General features: G+C 38.7%; 2 protein-coding genes across 4 annotated transcripts; one reads left to right on the top strand and one right to left on the bottom strand.

Annotated features, from left to right (window-relative positions):
- Positions 1-3,279: 3,279 nt before the first annotated feature.
- On the bottom strand, positions 3,280-9,893 carry LOC117305150. The gene is made up of 8 exons (XM_033789936.1): positions 9,848-9,893; positions 9,026-9,191; positions 8,242-8,377; positions 7,371-7,525; positions 7,111-7,215; positions 5,351-5,648; positions 4,798-4,887; positions 3,280-4,383 (listed from the first exon to the last, which is right to left on the bottom strand). The coding sequence occupies exons 1-8, from the start codon at positions 9,878-9,880 to the stop codon at positions 3,996-3,998; spliced, it is 1,371 nt and encodes a 456-aa protein (XP_033645827.1). The 5' UTR covers positions 9,881-9,893; the 3' UTR covers positions 3,280-3,995.
- A 93-nt stretch (positions 9,894-9,986) lies between these two features.
- LOC117305151 (NADH-cytochrome b5 reductase 3-like) lies at positions 9,987-23,595 on the top strand. 3 transcript variants are annotated; one of them, XM_033789937.1, is made up of 10 exons: positions 9,987-10,034; positions 13,184-13,186; positions 14,855-15,007; positions 15,582-15,654; positions 15,874-15,980; positions 17,204-17,333; positions 18,894-18,977; positions 19,668-19,753; positions 20,856-20,955; positions 23,233-23,595. In XM_033789937.1, the coding sequence occupies exons 1-10, from the start codon at positions 10,014-10,016 to the stop codon at positions 23,403-23,405; spliced, it is 930 nt and encodes a 309-aa protein (XP_033645828.1). In that variant the 5' UTR covers positions 9,987-10,013; the 3' UTR covers positions 23,406-23,595. The 3 variants fall into 3 exon arrangements, with proteins under 3 accessions (XP_033645828.1, XP_033645829.1, XP_033645831.1); XM_033789938.1 differs by lacking the exon at positions 13,184-13,186 and having other exon boundaries at positions 9,989-10,034; XM_033789940.1 differs by lacking the exons at positions 9,987-10,034; positions 13,184-13,186 and adding an exon at positions 13,714-13,824.
- The last annotated feature ends 767 nt before the right edge of the window (positions 23,596-24,362 follow it).

Genomic DNA, 24,362 nt, shown 5'->3' on the forward strand with positions numbered 1-24,362 from the left:
GTGCTTACGGTAAGCAGAGCCATGAAATTGGGCCCCGGTCTGTGTGCAAATGACTTGTGTACATCGTATGGTATGACGCCCGACCGAACCATGTATGTATAGAACGTCCGTTGGTAACGAGTAATGGAGAGCTGTTGATAGTATAAAACAATGTGAGAAACGGCTCCCTCTCAAGTAACGTAGTTTTTGAACTAATTTTCCGCTAAAATATTGAATTTGATTTCGAGAGGAATTAGATTTTCAGGTTGCGAAGTCAAGCATCTGAAAACACAAAACTTCGGGTGACAAGGGTGTTTTTTTTTCTTCTTCCATTGGTATCTCACAACTTCTACGACCAAGAGTTAAAATGTTGAGATACAAAGTGAGAAGACTGGTCTTTGGTAATTACCAACGGTGTCAAGTGTCTTTAAGCCAGGGGCCAATTTCATAGAGCTGCTAAAGCAAAATTTTGCATAAGCACGAAAATAGCTAGCTTGTTTTACACATGTTACTGGCCAAAATTTCAAGCCATATACATTGCTTGTGACTGGTATTTAGCTGTTGTTTACTTTTGAAAGGAGTCTTGGCCGGTAATCTGATTTTACTAAGCAATGATTTTGTTGCTTAAGCAACATTTTTTGCTTAAGCAGCTCTATGAAATTGGGCCCAGGACGGACATGGTCGCCCGACATTTTGACTCCTTAATATTGGTCATCGAAATTGCAAGAGAATAACGAAGGAAAATGTGTGTGTTTTCCAGTATCCCTAAACAAGGCACCTGCAGTCTTTTAATATTTGCGTGAAAATTAATTACCCCTTTCTCAAATTTATGTAGAAAATTAAACTTTAAAACATTGTTGAACGACAGAGTTCGTTAAAGGTTATAACATCACTATAGTTAATTTAATTGTAATTTAATTGTAATGGGAGCACACCCCACCCCCCCCAAAGAAAATATAAAAATTGATTGCTCGATTTAAGAATACTTTTTATGTTGATAGGAAGGTGTTACCTGCAGCCTTCTGGTTCTAAAAACCAGGCAATAGGTTTAACCACTTATTTGATGACTTTTTCAATTTAATTATAATATAAATGTATTGGATTGGTTTAAAATGATAAGGTTGGATAACAGTTGGTTACAAGAAAGGACTCGATTCTTTCCAATAATATGCGTCTTTTTTTTTATTATTTAAAAGTTATTTGGAATTCTTTAAAATAACACAGGGAGGAATGTTGTGAGCCAATCCCACTTGGGTTATGTAATAAACCATCCATTCATGACTGCGGCTCGGCCGCTGCACTCGGGTGACCAAGCCACGAGACACGTTCCTGATGAATCCAACCTGTGGGTGTGCCTATACCTCCCCATAGAGTGTGTTCTACCGTGCGTTCTACTGCGCGACTCAATCCCTCCAGAGCCGAATACTTCTAGGTAATTATGCCCAGCTACAACATACCAAATAGCGGCCGGCCCTTTAGCTTTTTGACTCTTGTTCCCCCCGCCCCCCCCCCCGGTATATCAACACGCAGTTACCATCCACTGAAATATAATCTCTTTTCACCCCGCACCAATATCCACAAAAACTCTTTTTCCCCCAAGAATACCCCTGCATGGAACAATCCTCCACTGTCTGTTGTCACGGCCCCGCTCTCCCAGTTCAAATCCACTCTTAATCTACCCTAGTTGCTTCATCGGTCAAACGCGTGCGTAATCTTGGTGTGATATCCCATCATGGGACTTTGCCGAGTAGTAATAAAGTAGAAGAAGTAGAAGTTGGTTCTGACAGCACTTAAAACAACAAAATATTGCCCGCCGGTTGCCATGTACGGAGGTGTATTCGAAAGTGGGGTTCAATAAGTAAACTCGCATATGTTTTAAAATTTATAAGCACATACAGAGTTAAACACACATCGTTGTGTATGGGTAAAAACCCAAATGAATATTCTTTATCCCCGATGCAAATTTAACATCTTTAAATCGTTTGCATCTTTAAAACATAGGAATCGAACTGCATCTAGCCATGGTCTAGTTGATTTGACACTGCTCTAGAATTGCAAGGGTCGTGGGTTTGAATCCCATCCGAGTAATGCCTGTGATTTTGTTCACAGAAATCGGGTAAGTACTGAGTATACAGTGCTAACACAACGGTGTATATGGGTAAAAACCGAATAGAATATTCGCATATATGTGTGTTGATCTAGCCCCGCTTGGTACAGCTGCGCGACTCAACCCTTCCAACTCACTTCTAGGTAAATATGCCCAGACAATAGTGTGGACACTGCGACAAAACTGCTTCATTAATCAAAATTTGTTTTTGAATATTTATTTCAAAATGTACATGTATTTCAAAATCTTAAGTACTAAAATAAGTTAATAGTCATTGCATATCTTCAAATCTAAAGGAGGTATGATAAAATCAGTTACACAATAGTCAAAGGAAATAAATATATTAATTAACACAATTCAAAGAACAAGTTTCATTTCTCATTCGTAATTTTTATTTTTATATTAGTTTTTGAATTGAAACTATCGCAATCATTTGAGTCAATTTAAAATGCTCCAAACCTATTTAGGCTAGCCGGGCAGGAATACTTTACTTAAAGCCATTGAACCCTTTCGGTAAAAACAAACCTGTGAAAATTTAGGCTCAATCGGTCATCGGAGTCAGGAGAAAATAACAGGAAAACCCACCCTTGTCTCCGCACGTTTCGCCATGTCATGACATGTGTTTAACATAAATCCGTAATTCTCGATATCGAGAATTTATATTTTTTTTTCTGTTTTCTCAAAAAGTAAAGCATTTCATGGAATTCATTTCAAGAGAAGTCTTTCACCACTGCCTTCTGTAAACCCTGTAAGTTATTTGTAAATACGTGAACTTTTTTTGTTCTGTACCAAAAGGGTCCAATGGTTTTAACCAAATCTTTCAGAATGCCAATTTACAGATTCCCAATTGGTTAAAGAGTCAGTTTGCATAGTACACTTTGTCAAGAATTACAAGAATTAAAAGGTATACAAAACTATGCGACACAACCTGACATGCAGCAGATGTTTAGTTCCCCCAAAATGGCAAACTGTGTCCAAACTACTTCTGCGCACTCTTTTCAAACATCCTCCTTTGGCCCGTGTTAATGGACCGATCCGGCCTGTCAATCAAACTGTGCGCGTTCACCCATTTGACCAATCACAGCAATGATTGTGGTCGGACAAACTCGGTCATGCGTGCGCGTATATTTGGCACGCGCGGCAGAATCGTGCAGAATGTCATTGGGAGTGCTCGTACACGTGTCTTGCTCACGTGCGCGGTGGGCGGAGCTTAGTGGAAAGCCGGAACGGTCCATTTCGTAATGGGGGACAGAATCTCCAGCGGACGGATTTTCCTGGGACATCGGCCCACTAGTCTGTAGGTGGCAGGTTCAAATCCCGCTCTAGTCAATTTTGTATATTTTTGTTCAACAGGTTCAACCCTACGGAATCCCTACATCCCTAAGGTGTCTTGCCGTGGAATAGTAAAACTTCCCCAACGCTGAGGATCTCTGTTCCAGTTGGTAGAGCGATGGTACATTAATCTGAAGGTTGCAGTTACAGTTAATCTGGAGGCCGCAGGTTCGAATCCCACTCTTTTTCATTTTTCTGTTCAACCAAACAAGACTTATTTTTCAGACACCCTGCCCTGGATAAGTCAGACTTCCTCCACGCTCCTAGGCATGGTCTGCTCCGGCCCTTTTTAACAAAATAGGGAGACCGCCAATGTAAGGACTAAATAGCTCAGTTGGTAGAGGGATGCACGTTAACCCAACAGGTTTCTTTGTCAACATGTTCAACCCAACAAAACTCATCCCCCAAGCGCCCAACTTCCTCCATGCTTCTAAGAGTGTTCTGCTCTGGGCTTAATAGCTCAGTTAGAAGGGGACGGCACGTTAATCTCACAGGTTCCAATTCCAGTCTTTATATTTTCTTTGTTCAATATGTCCAACCCAACAAATCTCCTCCCTCAAGCACATGCCCTGAGGAGTCAAACTTCCTCCATGCTCCTAAGAGTATTCTGCTCCGGCCCTCTTTTCCAGTTGATCTCTACGAGCCTCAATGCTCTCAGAAGCATAGCAATCTGCGTGAAGACTCCGCGCAAAATGTCAATCAAGGGTTTGAATACTGTCTGTAGGGCGACGCCCGTGTTGTACAAGAACACCGCTACAGGCTGAAGGATACTGTTAAAAAGGGCAGCCAGGACAGGCTTGAAGAGGTAGTCGCCGAACGTTGTGAGAAGACCAACGAGGAAAAGTCCTATGATGTTGTACGCAAGGAAGCGGAGAAACTCCAAAAGAAAAATGAGGAAGAAGTCCACGACGATGCGGAGCGCACCGAAGACCTCCCTCGCACAACGGCGCACCAGCTTCTCGGATCTGCAAGAAAATTGAAAATGAAATGGCATGTTCAGGTCATTGGTAGTGAAGTATAATAAGAACGTCTCTGAACGATAACTGTCTCTAAACTTGGCCAACCGTTTTATGTTTCTGATCAGCAGATCACAAACAATTATCACAGCACACTGTACACAGTGCCAGTTAAAAGTTAAAAGTTAAAAAGTTAAACAATGCTGAGATGATTGAAGGATTGTGTCACTGATGTCTGATTGTGTTTCGTTGCCGTGAATAGTCGTGAGCGTCACAATTGGTTCAACAAGCAGGTAGTCACGATTATTTTTACAGTAGTCATGGTAGCTTGATTAATTGAGTAGTTGAAAAACAGCAGTCGGGACTCGACTAAGCAATCAATAGTCGCCATTTCGACACCTGTGGCCCGGGCTTATAACTTACTTGTCAGCTATAGCAGTCATATAGATGTCCTCACGTCCAGTCCGTGTGTCGTAGTACTTCATACTCCCGTGGTTGTAACGGTAGATGTATCTGGGTGAAGAAAAACACAATCAATTTCATTTTAAAGGTTCATGAGACATCTACCACATGGGTGCCATGGCCAATCGGTAAAGTGCATGGCATTTAAGTTGTGGTGGTTAAGTCACCGGAGTGTGGGTTCGGGTCCCGGTCAAGACACTTGTGTCTGTCCTTGAGCAGGGTGCTTTACTATAATTGCTTTTCACCCAGGGGTATGGGTACCAGCAAGGGTAGAGGTTGATAGTTTGAATGAGAGGAAGGAAGAGTGTTCAATAATTTGGGAGCAGCAACAGAGAAAGCTCCGTCACCGTAGCAGGTTTCCATACGAGGGCCAGGCATCAGTTGAAGGTGAGAGGATGTGAAAGATCCTAGCCAGGTAGTGAGTCACTTTTTGTTTGAGTTTGAGTAGTGAGTCACTTTTATTTTGAGTTCTGAGATACGCAGAACATTGACCATTATGAGTTGTAAATCTCACCTCTGAGTGTTTTCCTTGATGAGTAAGTGTGAGTTCTCGAGCCCCGCCTCATCATATTTCCCCAAATCATCCCCTGCATCCTTCTCGCTCATCTGACTCATCCTCCCCTCCATCTTCTTGAGCTCCACGTCTGACGACATGGCTGTTGTCAACATCCCCATGTCCCGCTGTGAGTAACTCAAGTTGTTGTTGTCATTCATCGTGGCGTCGTTCTCTGTCGACTGGAACCCGAGGTTGACTTTCCAGTTTTTCTTTTTGGGTTTACCGTCTGGTGTGTCCACAATGAGCTGCTTCTGGTCTGAAGATAAACAGTTGATAAAAAAAACAAACAACTAATTATTAACAATTATTTAGTTTGGAAGCCTCATCTACCATCAATACCCATAGAGTTATAAATAAGAACTAGAGGGCGCACTGGCCTATATATGCGACCGGCATGAGCGCAGGCGGCTATTTTCTTGGCTTACAAAACTGGCATCTCACAGCGTGTGTTAGTGCGGCCATTTTGCAAGTTGACACAACAGAATCGCGTAGCGTTCATTAAACACAAACTCCAACGTGTGTTTCATATTCAACACGCGTACAGAATGGCACGCGCGTGTCTCCTTGCAGTCCCGAAGCGTTTGTGCAAGAAGCATCACCAGTGCGCCATCTAGTTCTTATATATAACTCTATGTCAATACCACGGTATTCAACACTCTGATGACAAGATGATGGCTATCCAGTGTCACTGGTTTCCCTCTGGGCATTATACATGTTAGCATGGTACATGAATATAAAGGCTCACCTTGTGTATTAAAGCCATTGGACCCTTTCGGTTCAGAAAAAAAAAAAAAAAGTTCACAGATTTACAAATAACTTACAGGGTTTACAGAAGGTAGTGGTGAAAGACTTCTCTTGAAATATTATTCCATGAAATGCTTTACTTTTTGAGAAAACAGCAGAATTACGAGAATTACGGATTTATTTTAAGCACATGTCATGACACCAAGGGTGGGTTTTCCCGTTATTTTCTCCCGACTCCGATGAGCGATTGAGCCTAAATTTTCACAGGTTTGTTATTTGATATATAAGTTGTGATACACGAAGTGTGGGCCTTGGACAATACTGCTTACCGAAAGGGTCCAATGGCTTTAACTCGCCATATTGGAAGATAAGGAATTACATGTCTCAACCCTTGAGGGCGCTATTAATACAATGAAAGTGGCAATGTGCATATAGGATTAAAGGGGCACATCTTACAATCAGGACCCTGGAAGAAACTGTGGTCATGATGCTGGTTCCAAGTGGTCGACCACAGTAATCGACCAATGGTTCACCAGCCTGGGTTTGAGTTAAAATAGTCGACCTTTAGGCATTAGGTAACCACTGAGGGCACTCCAACTTGCTCTCTGTAGTGCTGTGCACCAAGCTAAAAACAATCACAAGAACCATTTCAGCCCTCATAGTACCAATGTACATGTACTCCTGGGTGAAGAGAAGCAATTAAAGTTCTAAAGTAGACACAGTACATGATTGGTCTCTATATGCAGGGTGTCATGACCATTAGACCAATTGCATAGTGCAGCCATTTTGATTTTCTTCTATTAAAACCAATGTAACCAAACGGAGGCTGAAAGGAGAAATAGCCTGGTTCCTTTTTGTACACTGAATATCAGCATTCATTTAGTGTTATTGGATACAGGGAACATGCCAAGATGGTAGCAACATGATAATGGTCTGCACTCCAAAGGTGCCACTGATATGCAATCCTGATTTACCTGAATTAATGCTTTGGTTCATCTTCTCCGGGGACGGGTCGTAAACTTTTCCTTTCCGGCTTTTGCCCGGTCGCTCTGATTTGACGACGTCCTCCCTCTGTGGTTCTACAAAACAAAAGGGGAAAGGTTCGAATTTCTAGTTATAGTCGATGTCAAGTTATTTAATTAAGACACTCAATGAAAGCAAGGGTTTCAACGACCCCTTATACATAAACTTCAGTGTGTAGAGAGCTTTTGCATGTCACCTTAAGTAAACTCACCAGTTATTGCATTCCTGAAATCAAACGGTGGTCTCTCGGGCTTTCTTGGGACTGATTTCTTGCTAGCGACGGAGAAATCATCGTCTGATGAATCTACGCTACCGCGGTCTACAAACACATTGACACCAGCCTTCGTCGCCTTTCCACCTTGTCCACTAAGCCAAGGCAGAAGACAAAAGGACAAACATTAAATAAGTTCATCTGGATTGTTGATTTATAATCATTAATTAATGAGGTTCGTTTTTACAAATTCAAAAATAATGTATGGTTCAGAACAGTTATCACTTATTATTCAAAACCATGTCTACAGCACCCTCTATGTCCACCAGTCTGAAGAAGCTTCCAGCTTAGGAGTGAAACGTAACAAACTAAAATTGCATCTACATTATTTTGGAATTCGTAAAAACGAACCTCTTAAAAGGAAAAACAGTTTTAGCAGATGCGGCAAGAAACACCTTTATAGTTTAATGGGCCTCTTGCTTAAAGAGCAGATTTGCTTTTTATTTTCAAACTCCTTGCACCCAACTGGAGGGTGCATGGACAATTTTTTTTTTTTTTTTTGAAGGTATTGTTAAAACAACATTTTGAAAATTTGATGTTCTTTTTTTTTCTATTTAATTTGTACTGTATATAGATTTTCCCTTTAAATTTAGTCTGCCTTACTCACTAACTATGTATTGTTCACTTTATCCGCCCTAGATTTGTTCCTTTGTGTCTCCATCTTCTTGGAACCAATATGTTTTTGTTTGCACTTATTTATGCCACTGACGAAGGTCCGGTTTGGATCCAAAGCTAAGGCCATCTACACTACTCATTTTAATATATTTGAATATACAAATAAACAAATTTTTGTGCCAAACTTGCTAATCACCTTCTCATGCTGGACGCAGGTGAAGACTTCTTTGGAGATTGTTCTCCGTTGATGGCGAGATGGTGAGGCATGACGGGTTTGTTGCCCTGTGGGTGAGTTTGTGACTGGTGTTTAGTACTGCTGGGTTGCTTTGGTGCTGGAAATATACAGAAAAATATATTAATTACTCAAACTTCACCATCTGGTAAACAATTATCAATATTTGACAAATGAAAACCCCAATTTCATAAAACCTGTCAAGCTTTGCTAAACAGAATAGTAGTTGCTAAGCGAACATCTTAGTTGGGCAACAATGTAAACTTAAAGTAATTTGGGCTGGTAACCTGTTTCTGCTAAAGTTACCAGTTACCAGTTACAGGCTGGTGCCCGACTCGATTTTTGCTTAGCAAAGACATTTGTTTAGCAGTATTTCCTACACAACGAGAAGACAGAAGCCAACTAAGCCAGAAACAGTTGGGTCCAGTGTGCTTTATCACTCGACGAGCAAGATGCACATGTCAACATCGTTGCTGATCAGAAACACCAGAGCTTGAGTCCAGTGTGCTAAACCACTCAGCCACAGCACACCATGTCAAGACTGGGACTCAAACTCACACTCTGCTGATCAGAAACACCATAGCTTGAATCTTGTCTAGTTAGTACTGCACAAACCACTGCCACTGGGCGGCTGTACACATGAATCCTGTGCATTTCTTGACCGCTCTGCAATAAAATGCTGTATACACAGTGAAACCAAGCGCTGTTCGGACTGCTTTCTGTCCCACTGAGGAAACAGTTTTCATACCTTTTGGTGTTGCATTCTTTTCTCTTCTCCTGCTGTGGGTCGATACAGTGCTAACGTCCTCCTCTGAGCTAATGTTGGGCAGGGTATTCTCTGGCTCAGAGCTGTCCCAATTGCTATCGGACTCTGGTGACCTGGCTCCATTACGCTGCTTTTGCTGAGCTGCGATCTAAACAAAATAATAATGGTACTGCTAGTAATAAAATGTTTTTTTTTAGGCAGTCAGTTGTCGTTTTAAGGGTTCAATACAAATTGCATTCACACTTTCCTCATAAAAGATTCATAAAAGTGAAGTTCAACAAGGCTTTTTGTAATAATTACTTCAATTATGAGATCAAAAATGTTCTACATCATGTATCTGAAACTTTTTATCAGCCTAAATAATAACTAACAATTTTTTTTTTTTCAGTCAAATTTGTGTGACAAAAAATGCAAAATATTTCATAAATTCAAAGCGTTGCCCCCCTTGCTCAAGAAAGGTAAATTCAGTAATCCTACAAAATGAAAACTCGTGCCGAAATCTATACTAAAATGATCGAGAGCACTATTTTGAAAATATCTCTCTTTTTAAAGTTGTAACCAAGGACGCCAACAATTTTTAAAGACTGTCCCCTACATCAGTCAGTTATGAGTTTCTCGTACATTTTGCATGGGTACCAAACGAAAAAAGAGAAGGGAAAACGGTTCTGCAAAATGTCGTATATTGCACCATGATTTTTGAATACATTTGCCCTGAGAAGGTAATTGTAAAACAAACAGTTAACATTACTTACTCTCAAAGGAACGGATGGTTACACTTATACAATTATTTCTTACTTTACTTACCATTTTTGCAGCGTTCAACTTGAAATCGTCCATGATGTTGTTTTTGATCGCCAATATCTATAGAAATAACTTGACGCTGAGGGCGCTCTTTTTTATGCAAATTCGAACGTCCAAATGATTCGACCTTTGACCGGGCCACTCTAGACAGAACTTGCAAGCAGACAACATGGGGCTGGAAGAGACTCTGGTATGCATAAATTCCAATCATTTTTCTCTCAATTTCTCACCATTATACAACATTTGCATGAGTTTGCAAAAGTGCTCTAAACATGCTACTAGTGCGTGCGTTACATCTCTCAGAATGCTCACTAAAATAGCTGCTTGCTGGCTCACTTTACAACTTCTATTCTCTTTAAAAAAGCACACGCCTTTTTTTATCGACTCGCGACACGACATAGTCACGTCCTTTGTTTGTAATTTCTATTTTTTGTCCGACGACTTGTGTATAATTTGTACGTGTTTTGTTGGTAGTTGTGTCCTGACTTGGTAGAAGGGTCTACTCAGTAATTTACTGTCTGTACCGATTCTCAGCGTGGGCTTTTTAGTTTTCCATTTGATTGACAAAAGTAAATTAAAGTTTGCATGCATTTTATGACATTTATTATTTAATTTTTTCTTTTTTAAAACAATATTGGGAAAAGTTTCCGCATGGCGCCACCACTTTTTCATTTGAAATAAAATAATATAGTATCAAATTTACCTGATTGATATTTCCCTTTTTGTAAAAACGAGTGAAAAAGTGGTGGCGCCATACGTTTTTTTTTTACTCATCACAACTATTACTTATTCACATTTGGTTTATTGCTCCACGGTCACATGTATGCATTTTAATTTGTTATATATTTTTTTACATTATCTGTACTATGTTAGGGCTAGGCCCCCTAATAAATTAGTACTTCTACTGTAAGCTACGTTTACACAAACCCTTAATGGCCTTAAAGGCAGTGGACACTATTTGTAATTGTCAAAGACTAGCCTTCACAGTTGGGGTATCTCAACATATGCATAAAATAACAAACCTGTGAAAATTTGAGCTCAATCGGTCATCAAAGTTGCGAGATAATAATGAAAGAAGAAAACCCCCTTGTCACACGAAGTTGTGTGTGTTTAGATGGTTGATTTCGAGACCTCAAAGTTCTATACTTGAGGTCTCGAAGTCAAATTCGTGGAAAATTACTTCTTTCTCCAAAACTATGGCACTTCAGAGGGAGCCGTTTCTCACAATGTTTTATACCATCAACCTCTCCCCATTACTCGTCACCAAGAAAGGTTTTATGCTAATAATTATTTTGAGTAATTACCAATAGTGTCCACTGCCTTTAAACAATACAATGACAATGTTTTCAGTTAGGCCTATATGGGACAAATCCCGAGGTTTCATACCCTGGGCTAATCAATTAGGAAAAATTGTAACAATATGTTTATTGATTTTTTTATTGATTGGTAAGTGTTTGCTGCTGTACAGACTAAATACATTTAGAATAGAGTAAAACAATTTTTTAGAATAGAATAATGTTTTATTGTCACTTGTAACAAAACAAATATTTGTACAGTGGAATGCGTGGTAGTTTTGCGTGTCAAAAAAGATGTTATATAAAAATACACACTTAAAAATTTACCATTTATATACAAAATACATTGAAAATACATATAAACATTTTATGAAAAGTATTACAATATACAGGCGAAATACGAAAGATAAAAACAGCACGATTGAACTAAAATATATACAATCATGATTAAAACCTGTCATTTAGAACACGAACAGCTGCGGGTAAAAACTCTGCAAAAGTACAATTAGATCCAGATTTAATACATATTCAACTCAGCTGTTTGTTCAGAGTAGAGCCTTGTGTACAGTAGGCCTTACATGAATAGTTTTATAATAGATGTTAAATTTGCATCGGGGATAAAGAATATTAATTTTGGTTTTTACCCATACACCAATGTGTGTTAGCACTGTATACTCAGTACTTTCCCGAGTCCTGTGAAAAATTATCACAGGCATGTTACTCGGGTGGGATTCGAACCCACGACCCTTGCAATTCTAGAGCAGTGTCTTACCAACTAGACTACCGAGGTTGCCCGGTAGCTAGAGGCAGTTCGAATCCTATGTTTTGGCAGCGGGTACCGCAACGATATAATAGATGTTAAATAGAATAGAAAATGAATAGATTTATTTTTAGTTATGTGTTCATAGTGATACGTTCTTGTATTGTTTTATATAATTTTAAAGATTCTATTTTATCTCAACCATTCTCTTTATTGTCCTGTGGTTGCAATAAATAGATAATGAAATAAATAAATAAATAAATATGTCACATAGGTGTACAATGTACAGTATTTACTGCAGTATACTGTATTATTACATGCATTTAAATCAGACTTTTTAGTAAGGTTGGCAGAAAACTAGCTTTGTCTAAAACTCTGGTGTTCTTCCCAAAAGTACCCTTGATTGATGACTCGTTGTCTAGACTTGTTAATGGTGCTCAAAGGTGGTAAACTGGACCCTACACAATTGTAAGATAAGGTTGAGCACTGAGTAAAGATTTGTCTATTTGAAGATTTATGGTTTTAAATGTACATGGCTGTATGCTTCGTTTTTGAAAGGGCAAGGGCACCAAGGCATTTTTTCTTTGGCAAAGGGCACCCTATGAGGAAATTGTAAATTTCTACTGGAGCATTTCTAGGGCACCAAGGCAATGACATGGGGCAACGGAGGCAATCACCTTCGTTGCCTCCGTGAAGTATCAGGCCTGAATGTACTGTGAATTCTCCAATAAGATACTGCCAACTGTGATCTAGTGTACATTTTAAGCCTTGGCTTAAAACAATATGCATGATTTGGTTTGTGATATGTGCATGTCTACTTAACTTCCCGTAGATTTTGTTCTTTAGAGAACTGTTTGCTAAGCCGAGACAAGCAGGATTCCAGTGAGTCACAAATTTTACATGTGATATATTAGTTTGGCTGGTTACCTTATTCTGGTAAGCATAATTTTGTTATGCTTAGCTGATTTTTTGTGATGAAAGCAGCTCAATGTAATTGGGCCCTGGTATGTAGACATGCATATAATGGTGTTAATTGCAAACAAGTATTGTAGGCCTACCTCACCATGCAATGCTTCAAAACCCATGCATGCTTTAAACAAAAGCCCACACTCCTCAATTAAGTTTTAAAATTGCTATTTTCCTTTCCCACATACAATCTGCTGGCGCTCTATTTGCATACCATCGCTACTGGCCATTTTGCACCTTTAACCTTCCTGTTTCCATGGTGATGCCTACATTTCATTGCACCTCCTGGTACCCTCACCTCCTATAACCTAAACACAGAAGGTAAGTGGGTTGAATCTATCTAGGGTGCTGTATACCACATTACCAGTCATTATCATAAAATTATCGTATTGATTCATATGACATCACCATTCAAATAACTGCTCTTCAACATGGCGTCTGTAAGTGTGTGCCTGCATGTGCTGTAGAAATCAAACCGGGATTGTTGCGTGCTTCACTGATGTACGCATTTCAGAGGCGCATACGGTTTGCCCTACGATATGGCGACTTCCATGGAAACATGCACGCACCCCCACGCACATGTTCACAGACGCCATGTTGTAGGGCAGATATTTAAGTAGTGACATCATATTCAATACGGTCTGTAGGTTTTCCTTGTACACACAGATGGACATGGATTTATTTAGTCAGTGCCCGCACATTGACCTGTGGAGATGCTGGTACATGTACTACCATGCATTAAATGCAGAAAGCACAGTTTTCTGTGAGCACAGTTACTGTTTGTAGTATTACAGACATGGCCTACGTGCCAGTGTTCATGAGTACCACACACTGTTAGTTAGTGTTAGAGTCTGATTGTGCAGGCAGTTTATTACCTGGGGAAATTTTGATGCAGATTCCACAAATACTTTGTGCATAAATCACTTAACATCTGTCGAATTATGGACGTTACATCTGCTGTAAGTATTTTTGAGCACACTATCGTTTATTTGTAATTATATTACATGTGTGTAATAATATATTTAGTTCTTGCACTTCACAACAGGCCCCTGACCGTCTCAAAGCGCTTTACATTCGTTCCCTGGTCACTGGGCCAATAAATAACATTCCTTTAATTCTTTCTCAGACCCGAACCCACACGCCGATGACTGGACACTATTGGTAATTGTCAAAGACTAGCCATCACAGTTGGTGAATTTCAAAGTATGCATAAAATAACAAACCTGTGAAAATTTGAGCTCAATCGGTCATCGAAGTTGTGAGATAATAAAGAAAGAAAAAAAACACCTTGCAACACGAAGTTGTGTGCGTTTGGATAGTTGATTTCGAGACCTCAAGTTCTAAATCTGAGGTCTCGAAATCAAATTCGTGGAAAATTACTTCTTTCTCGAAAACTATGGCACTTCAGAGGGAGCCGTTTCTCACAATGTTTTATGCTATCAACCTCTCCCCATTACTCGTCACCAAGAAAGGTTTTATGCCAATAATTATTTTGAGTAACTACCAATAGTGTCCACTGCCTTTACTGCCAGAACTTGAATTTATGCTTTTAACCACTCAGCCTTGACACCCTGTACATGTACATACGTATGTGTACATGTATGATTACAAGCACTTGGCTTAGAAAGGCGAGGGTTATTGTCACAGTGGTCGGTGACAAAAACCCGTCAGGCACTCAGGCCAACCACCACTGGAAGAGTTTCTTCTGTTTGACAGTTTCAAACCACCACACCTTTTAAAAAGTTTTAAATTACACTTGCATTTTCCTTTCAAAAGTTTTCCACAAAAAGTAATGTTGGGTATTTACCAGTAAAAATATATGACCCCAAAGCCAGTTATTTTGAGCACTTTTTTGGTTCGAGTCTATTTATATGACCTACCATGTAGCTGATCCATCATGCACAGGTTACCAGGGAAACAGTTTTTCCACAACTAAAGAAAACCTGGGCAGAATCATGAAAAGTGCTTTGATTGTTTATTTCTCTACAGTTCGGTGTTCCCGTTTTGTTGGGCGTCGGCGTGATTGCCGTCACCATCATCATTGGCAAGTTCTTCTTAGGAGGGAAACGAAAACCTGCCGGGCCGCCCAAAGCTCTGAAAGATCCTGAAACAAAATTCCCATTTGAGCTGGTGGATAAAGAGGTAAGGATGTACAGGCCTGTATGCTTCGTTTTTGAAAGGGCAAGGGCACCAAGGCATTTTCTCTTTGGCAAAGGGCACCCTATGAGGAAATGGTAAATTTCTACTGGAGCATTTCAAGGGCACCGAGGCAATGGCAAGGGGCAACGGAGGCAATCGCCTCCGTTGCCTCCGTGAAGTATCAGGCCTGGACGGGTGATAATGAAAAATGTAAAAAACCATTGAGACAGTTTAAAAAACAGTCTGAAGAGTTCATACCAGTTCAAAAGTTTGGATGTTGAGTTACTGAACATGCTGATTGGTTTTGCACTGAGGACTGCACTAGTGATCTGATCGTGCGTATAGTATACCCTAGTCCAACAGTTTAGGTTTTGAGTTACTGAATGGTTTTGGACCGAGGACTGCACTAGTATTGGTGGGATCAGACACACTACACCGTATGAGGAAATTGTAAATTTTTTCCACTGTAGCAATTCAAGGGCACCAAAGCATTAACCAGGGGGCATCAAGGCAATTATCTTCGTTGCCTCGGTGAAGGATCTGGCCTGTAATGGCAAACCTTTTTTTTTCTCTGCAGATTGTTAGTCATGACACAAGACGCTTTCGTTTTGCCTTACCATCCAAGGATCACATCCTCGGTCTTCCAGTCGGTGAGTCTTGAAAATCTTCTTTGTCCTTCAAAATCTAACTCCAAACATGCCAAAGGTGGTGTTATTCCTCTCAAAGAGATCATGGACACATACAATGACATCACCAAATTTTAGAACGCCCTCTAGGGCCAGACTAAAATTTTTTAAAATACACTTTACTAGAAGTCTGTGGCAGAGTTTATGTTTAATTAACACTGTTTCTTTAATCCTGTTGAATAGGTCAGCATATCTACTTAACATGCCGCATCGATGGCAAGCTAGTTATCCGTCCCTACACCCCGGTGACTTGCGATGATGACAAGGGTTATATGGACCTTGTTGTTAAGGTGAGTAAATGTACATAATAATAATAAACATTTTTATATAGCGCTTATAGACCTTTCTTTTGTTGATAAACAAACCGCCTTGGTTGGCATGGTCGGCCGAATGTTAGTAAAACACTAAATCGTAAAAACAGATGTTTTAACCAAATTCAGCATTTTCTGCAAACTTTCAATTAAATAAAATACCTCTCATAATTATTTGTTTTGTTTTTAACAAAATCAACAAATTTGGGTACATTGTTACAAAAAATAGCGATCTTTACTTATTTTGCACTTACGGCTCTCCATAGTTTTCCAATCTGGGTTGGCAAAAACCCGGGCTGTGACGTTGCAAAAGAACGGTCTATATACACCCAAAGTGCTTTCAAAATGTTCACCCCTGGTCACTGGGCCACTTAGTTCATTTCATAAACCATCTCAGCTCCCTGGGGGTATACAATCTGTGCTGCCAATATGTAGCGCAATAAGCTAAATCAATCACAAGAACCAACGCTACCCTCACAGGACCTATTTACCCCTGGGTGGAGGGAAGCAATTAGAGTTAAGTGTCTTGCTCAGGGACACAAGTGTCGCGACCTGGACTCGAACCCCCACTCAGCTTAACAGAAACACCAGAGCTTAAGTTTGGTGCTCTTATCCGATCGGCTATGACATCCCACCAATTTGTACATGGGCAATAAAGGCGCGTGGTTGGACTGGTATTATAGTTGAGTTTTGCGCTTACTTTTGCGTTTTTGTTTGTTTTGTATTTTGGAAATTAAAGGGAAGGTATCATTTGTTAACTCTCTTGAAATAAGTGGCAATACAAATTATTGGTTATTTTAAAAGCATACAACAGCTTTCTATAGTGAGGTGTCATTAACATGTGTCATTAACAGGATTCGAACCCTCATTCGATGACGAAGCCACCAGAACTTGAATTCAATGCTCTAAAACCCTCGGTCATGATAACCGTTTCGTTGTGACAAGAATTAGCATCGATTATTGCCATTGTACACAGCAGGTCTTAAACTTGCTCTTGAAGGGGCACAGTAATTTTCCTCTGGTATGGATGGGGCACTTCTATGAGGGAAATGTAATATTGTTATGGGAACTTCGCAAAGGGCACCACAGCAAAAGCACAGGGCACCACGGCATTTGCTGCGGGTGCCGTGGACAATTTCAAGGCCTGACAAAAAATACATGACTTTTTTTTTTTTTTTTTTTTTTTCAAAATTCTACTCCAGGTGTACTTCAAAGATGTTCACCCCAAGTTCCCAGAGGGAGGGAAAATGTCTCAGTACCTTGAAAACATGGAGATCGGAGACTCAATTGATGTCCGTGGCCCAAGCGGGCTCTTAGTTTATGACGGATGTGGTAAGTGTATAAAAGAATGTTAATAAATAGCCAAGACAGATTCGCTAATCCTATTGGTCGAGAGCGCATCACGTGGGGGTGTTTAAACAGTTGATAAAGACACAGCTGAAGCTGTTGGGCGCGCAAGCTCATGTACACCAATTTAAATTACGCGGAACCCAATGCGTAAAATGTGTGTACACGCGCATACACACCGACCAACGCGCAAAAATCTTTTTTACAAAAGTTTTTTAAAATTCGCAAACGAAATTTTCTATACATGTGGAATTATTTCGCTTTTTAACATAAGGGCATTTATGAATGGGAATAAAAGAGTAGCGGCTTGGTGCTTTATCACACGGCCACGACCCTGCCAGTTTAAACGGCCGTTTAAGAACTCGTTGCCTACACTTTTATTCCCTTATTCGTTATCGAGAGCAAGAGAGAGCACATTAAAGGCACTAGACACCTTTGGTAATATTGTCAAAGACCAGTTCTTACTTGGTGTATCCCGACAAATTGTTCTGCTATAGTTAGCATGAAAATTTGCTTTATACAGGTAGTGTTAAGCAGCTCCCAGACCCTTGAATGTGGATTGGGTTTTAGTCTTACTGAACAGTTTTCTGCAAAAATGAGCAGGATACCGGTCACAATTTTTCCTTGTGACACGGTAGTTTGGCTGGTAAACTTATTCTGGTATGCATAATTTTGTTGTGCTTAGCTACGTTTTGTGCTTAAGCAGCTCTATGAAATTAGGCCCTGGTCACAGTGCTAGGCACTCTAGAATGTTCCGTGATTGTAATACCCAAAGCCATATCGACTCAAACTGTTTGGCATCAGTGCTTTACAAATACTTTGCTGGTGTTTTTGTTGTTCTTCTTTCTATGAAATGGTATTTTTTATATATTAACACTCCTTGTATATTTGTTGTTGAAATTGCCATTAAGCGTGTCTTTTGTATTATTGTATTTTTTTTTTAAATGTGCATGTCGGATGTCTTTCATTGTAATGTATACAATTTTAAACTACAGATTGTGTTTTTTCCTCAAAGCCATGTTCTTGTGCATTATGTCTATTTATCTTTTTATCATGAATTGTAGCATCAAGATATCCACATGATGCTTTCTGATTGTAATTTAGTTTACTTTTTCATATCTGTCTGGGTGCTATCTTTTAAACTGTTTTTTTTTGTGTTCATGTTTTCTTTATAATGTGTTATCATCGTACATAAATTTTACTTGTTTTCTTTATAATTGTTATTATGGTATTATTTTATAACTTGTATAACCTGTATCCCCTCCAAAAATCCAAACGTTTTATGACATTCGATTTGAGCTTTTGCTGCTCCACTAGCTTGGCTTAATGCCGAATCACACTGCAGCGATAGCGAAAACAATAATGATCACGACGCAAAGAGAACGCATTCTAATTGGTTGAATTGCTCCACGCAGAATACGCACATGCTCATTCAACCAATGGAATGCGTTTTCTTTGCGCCGTTATCATTATCGTTCTTGCTATCGCTACAGTGGGACCGGGCCTTTTAACCTTTCATTTAACACTAATCTGTTTGTCGTACAGGCCAGTTCAGCATCAAAGCAGACAAGAAGTCTGAGGCTGTGAAGACGCATGCCAAAAATATTGGAATGATCGCTGGTGGTACAGGTATGGAGGAAGAAAAAGGATTTTATTTTTATTTTTATTTTTTTGCCCTGTTAATTGGGCCATATTTAAGTTGCATCAGTGAACAGGCCTCAGAATAACACGTGGCATGTCGTGGCCTAACGTTTAAGATCACCTGATTCTAGCTCAGGTGTTGCTGATCAGCAGAGTGTTGGTTTGAGTCTCGACCATGACACTTGTGTCTTGCCGACCTGAAGCAAGACACTTAATCATGATTTCTTCGTAAAGTTGGGAGGTAGTGCTTTCTGCTCTACCAGCCAGGCTTCTGTTGGATGATACCCAAGCCTATATCCATATGGACTGTAAAGGGGTAACCCTGTTTCAGCCCCAGGAGTAGGTAGCAACGGCCCCTGGAAAAATAGTTGACTTAAAGCCCACACCCTGAATTGGCCTTCATGCCTCGTGTGTCTGGCGACCTGCAAACAATTTAAATAAATACATTAAAACCCACAGCTATTGTCGTCGTGCCATGTGCTTTTTCTGTTGTCATGGTTGTCCTGTTTAAAATCTGATAATTTTTGCACTGAAACGGCGATTGAAGCTTTTGATTTTCCTTTTGATGTTCGTAAACCAAGAACGTATTATGGTATTACCGCAAACTTCTCTTAGTTTTACTTCGACCATACAAAGTTTCATATCCTACTAATCTTTACTATGTCTTTAATATTCCAGGCATCACTCCAATGCTGCAGCTGGTCAGGCAAGTCTTGAAGGACCCCGCTGACAAATGTAACGTGTGGCTTTTGTTTGCAAACCAGGTAGGCGGAGCTAGAGTTTTTTCTTATGCGAGGGTTTGATCAGGCCTCTGTCTAAAACCATAATCCATATTTGTTGTTTTAGTGACCTCTATATAAACAAAGTACAAACAATTGGTTAGAAGCCTACTATTAGCTTTCGATGGTTTGAAGCATTTTGAGAAACATTTCACATTTCACGACATGTGATTATTTTCAAATATATCCATTTTTATCTGTATGATCATGTGACAGCCTCTCAACCAACAGGATCACTTGAACAGTTTGTGTTATCTATGAATTTCTATAATTTGGTCACTTGTGATATAATCACATGACAGTCTCTCAACCAATAAGATTGCTTAAACTGCCTGTGGTATTTATGAATGAATAATTTCTTCCCACTACCAAAATGTTAGAAACATTGGGTGACAGTTTCTTTTCATCGGCTGCCCCAAAACTATGAAATGAACTGCCATCTGACATCCAACACTCTCAATCCATTGATATGTTTAAGCGAAAAGTGAAGACTTTTCTTTTTAATCTTGCTTTTATATAATTGTGCTTGTACAATGTATGTAGGTTTTTAAGTTGAATGTAATTTTTTTATATTTTATATAAAAAATGTTTTTTCTTCTTGTTGTAATGCGCGATCATTTTTGTGGAAGTTGCACAATATTTTATTTAATCATCATTTAAAGGCAGTGGATTCTATTGGTAATTGTCAAAGACTAGCATTCACACTTGGGGTATCTCAGTATCTCAACATATGCATAAAATAACAAACCTGTGAACATTTGAGCTCAATCGGTCTTTCGAACTTGTGAGATAATAATGAAAGAAACAAACACCTATGCCACACGAAGTTGTGTGCGTTTAGATGGTTGATTTCGAGACCTCAAGTTCTAAATCTGAGGTCTCAAAATCAAATTCATGGAAAATTACTTGTTTCTCGAAAACTACGTCACTTCCGAGGGAGCCGTTTCTCACAAGGTTTTATACTATCAACCTCTCCCCATTACTCGTTACCAAGTGTGGTTTTATGCTGACAATTATTTTGAGTAATTACCAATAGTGTCTACTGCCTTTAAATTACAAGATTTTTTTAATTTATTTTTTACTTCAGACTGAGAAGGATATTCTTCTTCGTCCTGAGCTGGAGGAGATCAGTAAGGAGCATGGGGATCGGTTCAAGCTGTGGTACACCCTGGACAGGCCTGATGAAGGTAAGTTAATATGGTCGTTTGTTCTGTCCTCAGTTTTAGTCTGTTGTTTTTGTGTTGCTGAAGGTTTTGCCTTCAAACATTACATTGAGACAAGTTTTCTTTTATTTTCTAGTGTCTTGATTTTCTTTTCTTTAATTATCGATATGTATTTTTCCAAAGAGAAAAATGTCTTCTTGAATGGAATTGCTTTGAATGAACTGAATTGAATTGGTTTGAAATGAATTGAACTGAATTATTGAACTGAATTGAAGTGCTTGAATTGTTTTATCTTGTATTGAAATGAATTTTATTGAATTGCTTTGAAATGAATTGAATTGAATTGACTTCAGTTGACTTGTAATGTATGGAATTGTATTGTATTGTATTGACATGATTTGACTTGAAATTACTTGAATTGAATTGTATTGAATTGACATGAATTGACTTTAAATGTATTGAATTTATTTGAATTGACTTCGACTGACTTGAATAGACTTGTATTGTATTGAATTGAATTGTATTGCATTGTATTGAATTGCATTGACATGATTTTACTTGAAATTACTTGAATTGAATTATATTGCCTTGACTAGAATTGACTTGAATTGAATTGAATTGACATGAACTTAATTGACTTGAATTTAATTGACATTGAATTGACTTGTATTGTATTGAATTGAATTGAATTAAATTGTATTGTATTGAATTGAATTGAATTGTATTGTATTGAATTGAATTGAATTGTATTGAATTGACTTGACTAGAATTGACTTATATTGAATTGACTTGACTTGAATTGACTTGACTTAATTTTGACTTGTATTGTATTGTATTGTATTGTATAGAACTGAATTGAATTGTATTGAATTGACTTGACTTGAATTTAATTGACTTTAATTGAATTGACTTGTATTGAATTTAAGAATATTGAATTGAAATGAATTGATTTGAATAAGTGCTTTGCTTTAAATAGAATTGAATTGAAATTAATTGGTTGGAAACGAATGTCTGATATTTGAGAGATTATTACTCCATTTCTAATTTCATATAGTTCTTATATTTTGTTATGTTTTACCCTTTCTTCCATAAACCCTCATATTCCTGAGCAGATTTCAAGTAAATCTTGTTTATTCTTTGTACTTATGTCTTGTTAAATTGTTACCTTCATAGAATATGAGTATATGACCTTTCGGTCAAATAGGCTTACATGTATGTCAAACTAAATTTGAATTCATTGCCTTTGCATACATCTTTAATGTTTACAAAACGTCTCGGTTGTTGAAAAGATGGCTGGTTGGGTCAAAGATTACTGTATAATGACAGTTAATTTTGATTTAATGAAGAAACAATGTTAAAAACATAAATTTATTTGTAGAATCAAAAATAAGGGTGGGCCAAAACCCCCATATCTTATATTTGTTATCTTAGTTGCTCTTTCTAATAATCAATTCTGTTCCGATAATCGACGACCTTATATTCCGAAAAACCGTGATGATTAAAACGCTAGGGTAAGGGTTAGAGTAAGGGTTGGTGTTAGGATTAGGCTTATGGTTAGGCTTAGGCTTAGGGTTAGACTTGGGGTAAGTGTTAGTTTTAGGCTTATGGTTGGACTGAAGGTAAGTGTTAGGGTTAGGCTTATGGTTAGACTTGAAGTTAGGGTTAGACTTAGGGTAAGTGTTAGTTTTAGGCTTATGGTTGGACTGAAGGTAAGTGTTAGGGTTAGGCTTATGGTTAGGCTTAGGGTTAGGGTTAGACTTGGGGTTAAGCCTAGGGTTAGGCTTATGGTAAGAAAAATACACCAGGGGTGTCAGACAGGGATAGGGGTTTAGACATAAAGGATTGTTGGAACGTACATGTGTTTACCATCATTTCAACTGTTCTATAATTGTTATTTGTTTGTGGTTGTGCCGTTGATCTTTACCTGAATTGCTCCTATGAAAACGGTACTTTCAATATTAATTGTCTAATCCTCATTTCAATTCAGGTATAATTTCCATACCATTTTTCTAGTACATGTACAGTGTAAGGACAAACTATTTATCATAACTTAATAACAGTATGGGGAGGTCGCAGCCAGGAAGCCTAGGCTTCTACAGGGTCTGGCAGCTTCAAAAAGAATACATACACATTAAGTTACAATCATATGTTATCTAAATAAATAAATAAGCAATAGGTATTATATGGTTTTTTTTTATTGAATAATTTAATACAATTATTACCTGACGATTCAATTAATACAATTTAAAAGAAAAACTGTGTGATAATTGTTTGAACTTATTTTTCCTCTATCTCCCAAAGGTTGGGAGTACAGCAGCGGGTTTGTCAATGAAGATATGCTCCGAGATCACATGCCTCCACCCAGCTCAGATACCCTTGTCTTGATGTGTGGTCCGCCCCCGATGATCAACTACGCCTGCCTACCCAACCTGGAGAAACTGGGCTACACCCCAGAGATGAGGTTTTCTTATTAAGAGTCAAGCTCGAAATCTCAAGCCTGGCCTAAGAGAGTCAGATTTTAAATCATGTCTGAAACACTTCATGGTACATGGTATGTTTCGAGACACTTTGTATCTAACTAAATTTAGACACTTAAAGTCACCTGGCAGTGGTATTTTTTCAAAATAAAGCTTTTGTCACTAATATATGTGTTTTGATGAGTGGAATGTGAATAAACAGTTAACTAAGGTTTTAAAAAATCGGTTATTATGTTATTTACAAATTTAATAGTAGACCCCGACCCGAGAGGGCGTTGTTTTTTCCGGCAATGCCGACCAGGTGTATTGCTGCTGAATGCAGAAAAACACATTTTGAAATGTACCAACTCACGACTTGGACGTACATGTACTTTGCACGTGTGTTTACTATACGCATTGCAGGCAAAGTCTGCCTCGATTGACGTCACAAAAGGGGCAGCGGAGTCAGCCCCCCAGCAACTTTATATATTTTTTAAACATATAAATCGTGACAAACAATTACAAAAGAAAATTGTTTTATTGTTCGTAAGCATATACTCTTATGTTTGAAAGAAAAAAAATTTATATTTCCAGGTGACTTTTAGATCTACATAGAACATAGTATGTTTCGAGACACTATGTATCTAACCGATTTAGACACTTAAAGATCTACATGGTACATGGTATGTTTCGAGACACTATGTATCTAACCGATTTAGACACTTAAAGATCTACATGGTACATGGTATGTTTCGAGACACTATGTATCTAACCGATTTAGACACTTAAAGATCTACATGGAACATAGTATGTTTCGAGACACTATGTATCTAACCGATTTAGACACTTAAAGATCTACATGGTACATGGTATGTTTCGAGACACTAGTGTTTGACCGATTTTTAGTTTTCAAAGGGCTATGAAATTAAACATATTTTGAACGTTTTGTGATAATTACTTGTTATTTTTTCGACC

The sequence above is a fragment of the Asterias rubens genome, chromosome 22, assembly GCF_902459465.1.
Source record: "Asterias rubens chromosome 22, eAstRub1.3, whole genome shotgun sequence".
NCBI lineage: Eukaryota > Metazoa > Echinodermata > Asteroidea > Forcipulatida > Asteriidae > Asterias > Asterias rubens.

Bases quoted from the DNA above. Each gene is read 5' to 3' on its own strand.
- LOC117305150 (XM_033789936.1), bottom strand. From the start codon at position 9,880: ATGGACGATTTCAAGTTGAACGCTGCAAAAATG. The intron at 7,526-8,241 runs GTGATTAGCAAG...GCCTTGGCTTAG, and splicing joins CCTGCGTCCAGCATGAGAAG to TGGACAAGGTGGAAAGGCGA. The intron at 4,384-4,797 runs GTAAGTTATAAG...ATTTTCTTGCAG, and splicing joins ATGACTGCTATAGCTGACAA to ATCCGAGAAGCTGGTGCGCC.
- LOC117305151 (XM_033789937.1), top strand. From the start codon at position 10,014: ATGGGGCTGGAAGAGACTCTG. The intron at 19,754-20,855 runs GTAGGCGGAGCT...TTTTTACTTCAG, and splicing joins GGCTTTTGTTTGCAAACCAG to ACTGAGAAGGATATTCTTCT. The intron at 20,956-23,232 runs GTAAGTTAATAT...TATCTCCCAAAG, and splicing joins CCTGGACAGGCCTGATGAAG to GTTGGGAGTACAGCAGCGGG.